At 41.6% G+C, this 14,469-nt stretch overlaps 1 protein-coding gene across 13 annotated transcripts in view; it reads right to left on the bottom strand.

The window, feature by feature from the left end:
• The window catches only part of LOC121447943 (kinesin-like protein KIF1B), a 155,370-nt gene that overhangs the window by 71,898 nt on the left and 69,003 nt on the right, over positions 1-14,469 (bottom strand). For 12 of the 13 annotated variants that reach the window (XM_041651284.1, XM_041651283.1, XM_041651292.1 and 9 more), the window contains 5 exons: positions 12,470-12,549; positions 11,889-11,995; positions 11,202-11,285; positions 10,493-10,673; positions 10,291-10,363 (listed from right to left, as the gene is read on the bottom strand). In XM_041651284.1, coding sequence (XP_041507218.1) covers positions 10,291-10,363; positions 10,493-10,673; positions 11,202-11,285; positions 11,889-11,995; positions 12,470-12,549 — 525 coding nt within the window. Of the gene's footprint in view, positions 1-205; positions 5,016-10,290; positions 10,364-10,492; positions 10,674-11,201; positions 11,286-11,888; positions 11,996-12,469; positions 12,550-14,469 lie in introns of those variants that run through there. The other variant, XM_041651296.1, reaches the window with a different exon arrangement.

Raw genomic sequence — 14,469 nt, 5'->3', positions numbered from 1 at the left:
AAGGCTATTAAATACAAAAGCTTGAAAATAATCCATACAAAATAGATCTAAAAAGGTCCATACAAAATATATCTAAAAAAGATACTTGGCACGCAACTACCTTCCGCTGAAAGGGCAGTAAATACGGGTCAGGAGAGACTGATTAATCAGCATAGTCTTGTTTCACTTCCCTCCTCCACACAGAGATGATAAAGCACACTTCCAAGAGCATTTCAACTTTTATTTATTGAGGACTTTATTTTTTAACATTACAAACTAACTCTCCCTTTCTGAAAAGGCAGGTCTTACACTCAGACAATCTTCAAGCATTGTTTTAAGAAATTGAGAAGAAAACCACAGTTCATCCACAAGAAGATTCACAACTTCTGTTTACAGTGATAAGAAAAACAACACATTCCACACCCTAAAGTGGGCCAAACTAAGTCTACCTAGAGCAGATTTTAAAATCTGGGGAAGATGACATCAGCCAGACAATTATAAACATTGTTTGTAATGAATTTGTCCCTAACGATGCAGAACCCATGCTTGCTTTGCTCTGAACCTAAGCCTCCTTCATGATGGTACACAGACTACAGGAAGCTTTTCCTCCTCTTGGGCTTCTGTGTAAACCATTAAGGCAAGTCAACAAAGGACCAGTAAGGCACCAGGTACAGCAGCTGACCACAGGAAGCCTGTGTAATCTGATAGCATTTACAAATCCAGGCATTGGAGTGGCAAAGTCGGTGTTTTGTTTTTAGTATCTTACACTTAAGCACAAAAGGTCACTTCAAGTCACTTCAATGTAATAAACAATTTGCTGTACTAGAAGAATCAGAAGCAAGAATAAAGGAAAGGCCCTTTGGTTTAAACTCATTAACCGGATTTTCTAACTGTCCATAGAATTACATTCTAGTCTGGAAAACTCAGTCCCAGTAATGCCAGATCATTATCTAATTTCCCAAGCACAAACACTTTCCCCCATTTCACAATGATAACACTAGGAATATTTTCATAATCAAACAATGCTTTGATGAAGACAATTTCTCTTTGGTCTTGTTTAATTTAAGCTGAAGGAGAGATACCACCATTTAAAATACAAAACAAAACAAAGGAGAAAAAAAAAAAAAACCAAGCTGACCCTGGTGACACAAACCTCAAACTCCAGCAACTGGGGGAAGCTGAGGCAGATGGAGGGTGGCAAGTTTGAGGCCAACGTGGGAAAATCAATGAGACTCTGTCTTAACAAAGTAATAAGGACCCATGGTGGCGCTATATATGTCAGTGAATCAATCAAGCAATTTGTGCACACAGTTTTCTACGGTAAGTACTCTGAGATGCACGAGAGGACATGGCTAGCAGTCAAGCCTTGGTTCATTTCTTTCCTGGTCACCTAAAAATGAAGGGCTCCTTTAGATGTCTTACCATTTCAGTATATGAGGGCACTTAGATTAGCAGGCAAAGAACAAAATTAACTTTCTGGACTACTCCGTGGGCCTACCCGTTCCCACATCTCACATGACAGTGTAAACACTCTATTCCAATGTCAACAGTGGCAAGTTAGCCGGCTCTAGTGTTCAGTAGTAAAGTGAGTATTTTATCTATAACTAAAAGCCAAACTCTGTGGACCTGAAATATGTTATTTCGAGGATTTTTTGCTAGAGTTGGAACCTAAGAAATTATGACTTTTAATTTTAGAAAATGAAATTCTTGACAAAAAAAAGTCAGTATAATTATGTGTGGAAAAGAAAACTGTAGATTTTCACAGATTTGAAGTGACTGACATGAAGTAGCCGCCAAGAGTACATTCAAGCCAATGGCACAGATTGTCATCTCAAGGAAGTCAACACAGAGCAGGTATCACTCACCCGCTGAAACTGCCACACAAACTTCCACTGAAGACTAGAGCTGCTCTAGCTCTAGCTCCCCAAATTCCTTTTTTTTTTTTTTAAGGAAAAAAAAAGTTGGAAGCAACTTTCTGTGCATTAAGACATTTTCATAGAAGAGGGGAAAAAAGCCTGCTACAATGAAAAGTAAGGCTCTAATAAAGCATAGCACCCACACACAGAGCAAAAAACCAGCACACAGTCCCAGGCTAGAAGGCCCCCTGGAGGCTCTTGGCTGCAAGTTCTCACACTGTGGGGAGGCAGATGCTTGGCAGATGTCTGGGTGTGACTAGAATCTTCAACACTGTCAAGTCTGGTAATCTCTAGCTCTTCAAGCTGACTCTTGGGAAAGCTTCTGACAAGTCCAAGAGATCAGAACGTATATAGAAAGCCATTCTTTCCTTCCATTTAAATCCACTGTTTCTGTCTTTCTTTCTCTATCTAAAGAGGATTCTCCATTGAGGCAAATGCAGCCACAGCATGGCGAAGTGAGGTATTGACAGTTCATCAGGACTCCTCTTTCCTTGCTTGAGTTTCTGTGAGCGAACAACAGCTGACCACATGTGTCATCTCCAGACTCAGCCGCAGTTCATTTTTATTAGCTCATCAGTTATTGGAAAAGGCAATGAAGAGGTGAGAATCAGCCTTCTTCCCATGTCCAATCTCCTTCTCTCACCAGATAATCTTCTTAGAAACGTTTACATATTGCTCAAAGCACATAATAAAATTTTTGTTGGTATTTCTGCTGGCATAATTTTAGCAAAAACAGTTCATTCTACATGTGAGACAGTAAACTTCGAAACACAATCAAATAGAAGCCCAGAGAGTGCCAATTTAAAGATTTCAGAGTCACAGCAAGTTTTACATATGTTCTGACACACTAAAATTACTGTGTCAGGGCCCAGCAGTGGTAGCCATGCCTTTCATCCCAGCACTCGGAAGGCAGAGGCAGGCAGATCTCTGTGAGTTTGAGGACAGCCTGGTCTACAGAGTGAGTTCCAGGACAGCCAGGGTTACATAGAACCCTTGTGTGAGAAAAAAACAAAACTGAATTAGTTCCTTACAAATAGAGAGTAAGATGGCGATGCAAGGCTGCGCGGGACCAAGTCTGTCTGAAGAGCTTGGGCTTGAGCATCTAAAAATGCCAACTGTATTTGATGAGAAGACCAGACATCAAGGTGAAATCTTAGGCTGTGGCCACACAGTTACGTGTTATTTTAAAGCCAGTTTCTAATGTTTATGGGGACTAAGAGGCACTTATTCTATATATCAAAGTCCTCTTTTGAATGTTTGTTTGCATAAACCAAGTGGCAGGTCTTTTTGAATATCAAATCAATTTCTAAAGTACTATAAAAAATAACAAAACTTACACCAAAACAAGACAAACCAGTGTAAGTGCATTAGTAATCTAGGCACCATGGAGAGAAGTGTCACAAAAACCAGGGCCTAGATGTTTTATACCAAATTCTAGAACCTGCCCACTGATAATACACAAGCCAAAGGGAGGTGTCAAAAACGCTTACCAGTGTTTTACACTTTAACAATAAAAACCAGTTAGTATTTGTAGGAACGTAACATTAAAATCATAATGCACCGACACAATCCATGAGCTAACATTAACACTGCCTGTTTGCTTTGCTACAGTTTCAAGTTTGTCCAGTAATGTATTTATACTGTGGTTTCTCGACCAGCTTTGAGATTGGGTGCTGAGAATTGTCTCCTCATCCTTGGAGGTGTCACAAACTGGCTACAGTGGTTGGGCCTGTCAGTCTGCTTTTGACAGCAATTGGCTGTACTGCCTTCTGCCTGACCTCCAGTGTTGTAATTACAGTAAGACTGACGGTGTTGGTGAATATGACGCTTGGCCTGGAAAGCTTGGAGGTCAGCGGTGGGGTGGCCACTGTGGGAGTTTAATGACTCTGAGGAGGCAGTTGCCTGGCAGCGCGTATTTTTCGGTTGGCCATTATTGAGAGAATTGCTTCTCCAACGTAGCTGAGGTGGTGGTTGTTGATTGTTAAGATGCTGTTTGCTAACTTGGATATGATCTTGACTTCTTGTACCCTGGGAGCCCCATGTTGACTGGGGGTCTTTAGAAGGTGCTCTACCAAGTTTTTCTTGGCTTTCTTCTTTATTTCCTTTTCTTCCTTCTTCATCTTTTGGAATTCTCAGCTCAATAACCTCATCTTCTGTTATAATAATATGTGTCCCAGGACTCCAAGAGTTTCTATGTTTAGGATTGCTCTTAAAGGGGAAACGGGGCTTCCGGTTCTCAGGAGGGATGAACCTGTGGGGTACATTCTGCCGACGAAGCTGTTTTGTTATCTCCTGCTGTTGCAGGTTCTTAAAACGGATTTGCTCTTGCCTCATCCAGCGTAGACGCCCACGTCTAAAAGCTGGATCCCCATTCATCAGCTGGGAAACACGTTCTTCTTTGCCAAGGTCTCCACTTTCTCCTTTATTGACTCCATTATCAGAGATGCTGTTAGCACCAGCACCAAGAGGCTCTTTTGTTTTCTGATTTCCTTGGCTTTTCTGTTCCTGAGAGCCAATCAATGGCAAGACTTTCTCCATTTTGAGCATTTTATTTCTTAAGACTTTGATCTCTTCATCTTTCATATTATTTTGCTTTTTGACTTCTTGCAGAATATCTTCCAGCTTGTCTATGTGAACCTTGAGGTCATCCACATCTGTCCCACCTTTCCCAGTGGCCATCATATCTTCCATCTTCTCATCCCCTACCCCAACAGTGTCCCAGACATCCCTGGCCACTGCCCTCCAAGAGTCCCGCTCATTGGGATCTTTCTTTCCATACATGGCGCAAAGTTCTTTCATTTTAACAATGGCCAAGGCTTCGATCTCCTGTCGACTGTGCCTAAAATCGTTGAGGGCAACTTCATAACAAATCTCTTTAACAGCCTGAATCTTAAGATCTGAGATGGTGACCCACTTGGAATCTTTACTCAGACGCCTTCTTTGAGGGATCTGATACATTTTAATCGGTTCTCGTTTCTTTCCACTGCTGGGGAGGCCACACTTTTTAACAATGGTTTGTAACTTGCTGGGAGGTAGCTTTTCTCTCAGAGAAGTAATAAGTTTCCAGCTCTCTTCACAGGACCTCTTGTCAGAATCGTCCCCGCTATCAGAATCCGCGTCCTTTGGAAAAACAAAATAAAAAAATGGCCCCCAAATAACCAAAATTAAAATGTAAAAAAGGAAAATCAAATTGAAGAAAAAACAAGCAAAATGCCTTAACCAAATTTAAAAAATAAAACAAAATACTAAAAAACAAATTAAAAAAAACTAAAAATCAAAACAAAACCTAGATGGGGAGGTCTACTAAGACTTATGTATATGTAGATTACTAGTAATTAAAGATGCTTGTATTCCTGATCCAAATACCCACTTTCTGAGGTAAATGAAGCACATTACTGGAGGGTTGACAGCCTCTCACTCTAGTCACGTGAACTAGTGTGAGATAACCCTTCCGTCATGAAAGCCCACGTCCCACACATGCTAACAACATGCAGCCGTTTCCCCACATTTGCCTTGGTTATTGCTGTTGCTTCTTCCAGAATCTCTTCCCCAAGAGTGAGCACGGATGCCACACAAAGATGTGACGAGCAGGCAGATTAACAAAGGTTAGTAAAACTGCAGGATGCCAAGTTTTGTTTAGCTTTACTAAAGTGAGCAACCCTAGGAAAAAGTTAGAAGAAAGTAGAGAAAGAAGCGAACAGAGACGATGTTAAAAGTGCCAAGAATTCCTATTTGCAGAACATAAAGGTTCTAATCAACCACATTCCCTTTTCTGTTGGATGGGGGGATTTTGAACTAATCCTTCTAGAAGCAGATACTGGATTTGCCCTTTTCTTTTGCATAGTAAATTAATCCACTTCATTTGTACATTAAAGTTTGTTACTCTGAGACCAACAAAGCATTTTAAAAAGGGATAATGGGCTATTTTTATTTTTACACAATGAAATCAATAATAACCTTCCTCTAAAGTTTTGAGAAGTTACTAGAATAAAAATTAAATTAAACATAATTTAAAAATTCCTAAGTAACAGTGTATTTTAAACTTTTTCCTTGGGAGAGGGTGCTTGGGCCTTGTATATGCTAAACAAGCACTCCACAATTCTAGTTTAATAGAGTATTTCAGAAGCTAGGCTTGGGAGTTCACACCTAGAGTCTTAACACATGGGAGTCTGAGACTGGAGGATTGCTACAAGTTCCAGGACAACCTGGGCTTAGTAGACAAGACTGCTTCCAACAAAAAAACCAACCAACAAAAATTCTATAGACAAAATGATTCATGTTTTCTACCTAGAAAACTTCTGCTTGGGGACTGTCACCTTATTTTTTTTTTTTAAATTCAATATGCCAGTTTTTTTTTTTAAACTTTATTTAACTTTATTTCATGCGCATTGGTAGAACGATGTCAGATTCTCTGGAACTGGAGTTACAGACAGTTGTGAGCTGCCATGTGGGGGCTGGGAATTGAACCCGGGTCCTCTGGAGGAGCAGTCAGTGCTTTTAACCACTGAGCCATCCTCACCAGCCCGGAGACTCACTTTTAAGTGGCAACGCTGCCAACAAACATAAAGAAAAGAGTCTGGCTCTGTGACGTGGACACACTTGGGCTGTCTTTCAGTTATCTGAGCTACAGTATTACTTCTTTCCAAAATGCAAGGAAAAAAATTTAAACCTAGGCTTAAACTAGTGAACTGGCATCACAAGACGATTTCATTTTCAGTGTACCCTGTGCAGACCTGGGGCCCAATGAGACCCAGATTCACATGGTTCTCCTCCCCCAGGTTAGAGAGAGACGTGACTCCATGCCTGGGTTTTACACGGGTGCGGGGGGAGCCACAGACAAGTCCTCAGGTTTGTACAGTAAAGCCTTTGCTCATGGCAGCCTCTTGTCCCTCTTCTCCTTTTTAGTTTAAACCAGCAGAGCAGTGGGAGCTTTAAGTGGAGTTCAGTGCCAGCGCGCGCTCGCCTAGAAGGCTAATCCTGTGTGTGCGTGCGTGCCCAGAGAGAAGGTCCAAGGACAATGTTCTGAGCTCATGAGTTCAGCTAGGCTGGCCGGCCCCTGAACTTTAGAGATACACCTACCTACCTGCCTAGTTGCCACGCCCAGCTCTTTCCTTGAGTTCTGGAAACTGAAGTCAGGTCTCTACGTTTGTGCAGCAGCTACTCTACTAAGTGAGTTACCTCCCCAACCTCAAGACATCAGTAGATAAGAGTAAAAAGCATGTCTGGCTTGAATGGTGTATGTGTATATATACACACACACTCAATTTATAGAATACAACTTTCCTTTGATTCTTCTACAGAACTATCACCCTTTTTCTTGGCTGTTTTTTTTTTATAACTGCTTAGGAATAAAATGACTATTACTGAATATAAAAAATAACAACTGTTCTAATCATTACTTAAGTGTCATACTTGAGAAATAACAAATACCTTTTAAACTCTAAATTGAAATATAATAGTTTGTATAAGTTCAAAAGTTCAAATCAAACAACTGTACTTTTCTCTCGTCACTAATGATCCATCTACCATCATTATACAGTGAGTGCATAGTGGCCCGCTGAAAAGTCCCACAAATGCACATATGTAAACGAGAAAGAGACAGGAAGGATAAAAGACACCAGGTGTATAAAAGCACTAACTGAAAGGGAGTGCTCAGAAACAGAAGAGTGAGGTGCATTTCGGGAGCTATCATTACAGAAAAGTCCTCAATTCCAATTTTAAAAACTTATGAAATGTATCTATGCATGCATGTGCATGTATACTCATGCATTTGAAAGCCTGCTAATGCCATAGTACATGTGTAGAAGCTGGAGACAAATGCACGAAGGAACTTTCTCCTTCCACCATGTGGGTTCCGGAAGTGAAATTCAGCTCTTAGTTTGATGGCAAGCACCATTACCCACTGAGCCATCCTGTGGACTCGGAATTCCAATTTTTAATGTTGTCACTATGTTTAAAAATTATAGAATTAAATATTTGATGATAATTGCTATCTAAAAAACATGAATATTTTAATAAAATATTTAGTGAAACTACTTCGTATCCTCTGAATCTTTATCCTTCTGTATTGGTCAACATAGAGAATCATGAAAAGCGTATTTTCCACCAGTATTGTTAGATAATCATAGGCTACAAGTGTTAGATATCAGTTCCTCTCAAAGTGAAGAAACTTAAGCGAGATTTATGAATGGAAAGCAACTTCCTTGCCACTAGGGAGCTGTTCTTACTATCCTAGGTTACCATTTAGATACCCAGAACAAATGACAACCAGAACCTCATTACCTGCAGACTATTGATGACCCCTAAAAACCGACACTAAGAACATCTTAAAGACAATTTACTTTCTCTTTATTAGTATCTCTTTCTCTATTCCTCCCTGCCTTCTTCTCTGTCCTCAGAACTGAATGCTAGGTAATCCCTGTCCTTCTGAACCACAACCCCTACCCTTTCCAGCTCCTTTGTTTTAGATTTGAAGGCAGCGCCTTGCTGAACTATGCAAACTTTACTATAAACTCAGGGTCCTCTTGCCTCAGCCTTGTAGTAGCTGGATTCAGTTGTGACACCACATTGGGCTCTGTCAGTGTTTTTATCTCAAGGCATAACATGGTGATGGACCGCACCAGACACAGTTACTCTGGGACGCCTGTGCACTCAGTGTGTTCCCAAGGCCATTCGCATGCTATCACCTGGGAACGTCTGAGAAGCTCAGAACTGTAGATTCCACCCTCAGACCTAAATCACTACCTATATTTTAAACATATGCCCAGTGACCAAGAAGCACAGACATAAGTTAGAAGACTATGTAAGGCCACTACAGAAGTAAATTTTTAAAATGTGCGCATGCACATCAACATTGTTTTCAGTCCTGATCCCAACCATAAACTGAAGGTGACGTTATACACTTCATTTACATACACATCTACCAGAGCTGCTGTGAGGGTCAAGATGACAGACATTAAAGCTCTCTGTAAATTACAAAGCAACGTACATTCAAATGGAAGACACTACTGTTAATAAACAGTGCTCGTGACGCCTTTCCACTTTGATGTCTCCGACCATGAGGAGTGCTATTAGAGCACACTATGATTACGATGAAAGGCCCCTTCATGGCCAAAGCTTTCAAGCCCTAGCCATAAAGCCAAAGCCAAGGAAGCCACCAGAGCTACTCTTCCTGTAACACTGATATTACCTTGTTCCAAACACTTAATTTATTCTTCCAATCCATATTTTTGAGGGCCTCACTATAATTTTGAAGACAGTAAGTTAAGAACCAAGTGCTCTGACAAAGGCTTTTACTTAGCATCTTGGCTTTCATGGGCCGCAGGCAATGGTTTTCCAGCAGAACAGAGAGTGGCATACGGCTGTAACTTATACATTATACTTCATGTTAAGGGAAGAAGTCAAAGTTCTCCTCCCTGATCTCGCATTAATGCCCCCTGTTGCTAATGTTTTTTAAAGGGTAACTTCTTAAGCGGTATCAATTGTATTTAGTCTCTCTTTGTAACTCTGGAAGTCCTGGAACTCAGTAGGTAGACCAGGCTGGCCCTGAACTGAGAAATCCTCCTGCCTCTACCTCCCTAGTGCTGGGATTAAAGCCGTGCACCACCACCACATCCAGCACTACTGAACTTCTTACTATCAGAGCTTTATGGCTGGCTTTAAATATTAAAATCCACTAAGAGCAATTTATTCATAAGACATTTTTATAAAACTTGGGAAACCAATTATCATCACAAAATCCTAACCTGTTATAGCTGGGATGGGCAACTGACTTTCCAACTGTCCACCCGAATCCTTTCTCAACCCAGAGCAAGGAGGTGAGCCTATCTGAGATGGCTGTGCAGCCCCCACCACACTGCAGCACCAAAGCCACTGAGAACCTCCCTGAGAATTCAGACTCCATGCAGGGGAACAGAAGAGGATTAACACATGCAACTGTGCAGCAACACTTTTAGACACAGTTTAACTTTAAAAAAACAAAAAACGAAAAACAATCTGCCCAGCACAAGAACAATCCCATGTCAGCCTAAGAGCAGAGAATTAGTACTATCAAGTGGCCGAAACAAAACCAAGGCAAACTCCCACCAAATTCAATATTCAGTTATTATCATCCAAAAGACCGCTGTTGGAACACATCTATAAAGCGCTACCAAAGGGCAAAGGTATCACCAAAGCTCTCATTATTTCTTCCTGATTGTGACAAAAGATCTAATGTTAAGAAATAAAATGTACAAAATAGTACCCTACAGATGTTGTCCAGACCCAGATTGCCAGAAGATAACACGACAGTTCATTAAGAAAATGAAGGTTAATGTGTGACACCAATGAGAGCTTGCTAGAAGGTGTGAGAGCCAACTGCCCTTCCCAATAGCTATAGCTCAGGACAGATTCCTACCAGTCTTTGCTGCTCCAGAAGAAGGTCAGCTTCCTCCTTCTCCTTTTTATATAGGATCTCCATTTCCTGGAGCCTAGAAGCAAAACAAACAACTTCTAGACAAAATACCAAAAAGAGTATGCTGTGAAATCCCCAAGCTGTCGCTGTGAAAGCCACTATGTGCTCCAAACATCACCCAGGCTGCACAACACTTATGGGTTACCTTTTCTCCATCTCCTGTTTCATATCGATCCCTTGCTTTTCGAGGAGCTCTCGCTGAGCAAATGTCCAGTCCACAGGCTCAGAGGGGGTCTCGGCAGAGGGAGTCTTCTCCCGCTCAGCCCGTGCTTGCTCAGGGTGGTTGAAACGAAAAACGTGGTTTTTACCCATGATGATACGGTTCCCTATAACAAAACAGAAATAGGAACAAAAATGTATTTGTTTTGTAGTGCTGTGAGTCAAATCCAGGACCCTGTGTATACTAGCAAATGTGTTTATCACTCAGCTATAGCCCCAGTTCCAAAGAATCCATTTTTAATGAATAGTATCTAGGAGGTCAAGGCAAGAGATTTACAACTTTGAGGCCATTCCAGGTTACACAGTGAAAATCTATCTCAAAAACAGAAATACAATTTCACTCTCTTAATCTAAGACTACAGACACTCAGCTGGGTGTGATGATCCACCCATTAAATCCCAGCACTCGGGAAGCACCAACACGGTCTGGTTCTGGTCTGCACTGTGAATTCCAGGCCAACCAGGGCTACTTAGTGAGACCCTGTCTCAAGGACAACAAAAACAAACAAAACAATCAACCAAGCAAGCAACAACAGAAACAATGAATTCTAGGTAACCTTGGCCTTTAGATAAATGTCAATCGCTCACACAAGCCACACCCATTACTGAGGACTTCAGACCCCTCCTCAGGCTCACCTGAGCGCAGCTGCACAGGCTGGGCCACCCTCTTGCCATTCACATATGTTTCAGAGCGCTCACAGGGCTCTAAGGTCACGATAACTAGGAAGAATACAAACCGACATTAATATCATAAACTACTGCAATCAAACCATGAAAAGTGGTCACTATCAGGACTCATGGAAAATATTAATCCTGATAAAGTATGATACAGCAGAAATCTTAAGTATTTAGCATTTTAGCCGATGAAGAAGTCAGTGCCTAGCACAAAATCGATTAGTCAGCTGCTGGCCTGTTCATGAACTGGGTTGTGGTGGGAACTCACCCAAGATTGACTTTCTCTTCCCTTTAAGACAAAAATAATTTCTACTAGATTAATATTAATGACTCTTCAGTTCTCCCATTATCTATCTAGTATAGTTATTTTTCTCTTACTCCCTACTAAATAGCTAACACTCAGACCCAGTCTAACTGCCCGCATCCTGCTCATCCCCTGGCAGGTAACAAAGGGCTCCTTTTGCCTAGCCATTTTCATGCTAAGGAGCCACGTCTGCCCTGGCATTTATAAACATCACAGGCTCTCCATTTCTCAATATTTTGTTGATAAAAAAATTTTACTAACAGAAATAGGAAATGCTAAGTCTCAAGGATTTTGAGTACTCCAGAGGAAAAGGTGCTTGAGAAATTAAAACACAAGACGCTCACCTTCGCCAGTGCTGCTCCTCTCACTCCGAAAGATACAATGCTCTTCTTTAATGTGGGCCCCACTCAGCACTATGTCCTGGCGCCGCTCAGCATCGGCTTGGCCAACCCTGAACAAGGGAAAAGTGTTTCCCAGGGAAATCCAGACACAAAAAAGCCCTTAGAAACAATGAACTGCTTCCCTCAAAGAGCATCTTGGATACACACGAAAACACACTGCTTTGTACAGCCGATCTCCCAACTACAAGTTCTACTCTCAAGGAAGACGAACCTCCTTACAAGATCAGCACACTGATGTGTTCACACACCATAGGGAAACAGGGCAAACCAAGTTCTCTAGTGAACCTATCTGTGTCATTACAGGGTAATTTTCATTCAGGTTCTTCTAGAGGGAAACTACATCCTAACTGGTTCTACTTAAAACTGGGAACAGAAGTCTTCTCTGTTCCCAGAAATTAGTGAATTTCTAATCACTCCAGAAAGAAGAAATAGCAGATTCCTATAATTTTTAGACAATTTCCCTTAGTTATTAATTATCTAGAAGAAAAGAAAATATTAAGTGGCTCAAACTAGAAGTAAATTACCTTGTAATCCCATCTTTGATATAATAAAGCAGACACTCCGACATTAGTGGGTCTTCATTGAGGTTAACAAGATGAGGTGTCTGAAAAAGTTTACAGATTATCAGTTTGGGGCAGAATCCATGAGACAGCTGTGTAGCAGGGATACACAGGAGGCCTAAAAGCTTTTCAGATTCTCCAGAGTACCTGGAGGAAAAGGATCAATAAAAGTCCTACGTGTAGCCGGGCGGTGGTGGCGCACGCCTTTAATCCCAGCACTCGGGAGGCAGAGGCAGGTGGATCTCTGGGAGTTCGAGGCCAGCCTGGTCTACAAGAGCTAGTTCCGGGACGGGCGCCAAAGCTACAGAGAAACCCTGTCTCGAAAAACCAAAAAAAAAAAAAAAAAAAAAAAAAAAAAAAAAAAAAAAGCATGCTCTATATATAGGTCTCCTCAAATTAGACTAACACCTCCTGTTTAAGAACGTGATTCTGCTGGGCATGGTGGCACACACCTTTAATCTTAGCATTCTGGAGGAAGAGACAGTTGAATTCTCAAGGCCGGCCTGATCTACACAGTTTCAGGCCAATCAGGACTAAGTAGTGAAACCCTGTTTCAGAAAATAAAATAAAATAAAAATAAAAGGAAAAATAAAAATGAGGTTGGAGCCGGGCGGTAGTGGCGCATGCCTTTAATCCCAGCACTGGGGAGGCAGAGGCAGGCGGATCTCTGCAAGTTCGAGGCCAGCCTGGTCTACAAGAGCTAGTTCCAGGATAGGCTCCAAAGTAACACAAAAACCCTGTCTCGAAAAACCAAAAAAATAAGATAAACAAATAAAGAAAAATGGGGTTGGAGATATAGCTCAGTGGGTAAGACCACTGTTTGTTCCTCCAGGGCAACTGGTCAGTGATCTAATGATCTCAGCTGGCCCGTGGACATTAGGCATGAACTTGGCACTCAGAACATACACAGGTAAAACAGAAACCTAAAAAAGGGAATACGAGCTCTGAAATTAAGAAAACCCACTTTTCTTTTTTAAGTGTGTGTGTGTGTGTGTTTGTGTGTGTGAGAGAGAGGGGCGGGTAGAGAGAGAGAATATAAATTAATAGATGTAGGGGCCATAAAAGGGCATTGGATCCTCTAGCACGATGGTTCTCAGCCTCCCTAATGCTGCAACCCTTTAATACGGTCCTTATGTTATGGTGACCCCCAACCATGAAACTATTTCCATTGCTACTTACTTCATCACTGTAATTTTGCTACGATCATGAACCATAATGTAAATCTCTGTGTTTCCCAATGGTCTTTGGTGACCCTGTGAGAAAGGGTCCGTCGACCACCAAAGGGGCAGAGACCAGAGACCTACTGCTCTAGTTGTGAGCTGCCCAGCAGGTTCAGGAACCACACTGGGGTCCTCTGAAGAGCCACAGGTACTCTTAGTCACTGAGCCATCTCTAACACCAAGTTATTTGTTGTTTTCATCAAGCATTTGTTTTGTCTGTATGGATGTACGTGTGCTGTATGTGTGTGCATGTACATGTGTCACAAAAGGCACATGGAAACCAAAGGACAGCTTGAGGAAGGTGGTTCTCTCCTTCTGTCTTGTGGGCTCAGGGGTTCAAACTCAGGCTGTCTGCTTAGTGGCAAGCACCGTCATTGATGAGCTGAAGCCCAGATCCTCACAAGGTCACAGCATCGTGAACACAAAGGGGTGAGTTAAATATAGTCTTTGAAAATACCCAGATTAAAGGTCTTAAAACACCCAGGTGGTGGTGGCGCACACCCTTATTCCCAGCACCTGGGAGGCAGAGGCAGAGGCAGTTCCTGGGCAGCCTGGTCTATAGAGTGGGTTCCAGAACAGCCAGGGCTATATCTCTCGAAAGAAATCAAAACTCTTAAAACAGACTTTTCATTTTTATTAAAATAGCCATACCCTTGAAGTTCCCCTACTGTAAGTTTATGGCCCTACTTATTGTCTTTACTAGAATTTACCTTACCAAAAAAAAAAAAAAATAAAGTTACTAAG

Source organism: Microtus oregoni, unplaced genomic scaffold (genome assembly GCF_018167655.1).
Source record: "Microtus oregoni isolate MIOR12 unplaced genomic scaffold, Mior012 000005F_ref0000423, whole genome shotgun sequence".
Taxonomy (NCBI): Eukaryota; Metazoa; Chordata; class Mammalia; order Rodentia; family Cricetidae; genus Microtus; species Microtus oregoni.
The sequence above is the reverse complement of the archived record's forward strand: the minus strand, read 5'-3'. Positions and strand labels throughout refer to the sequence as shown.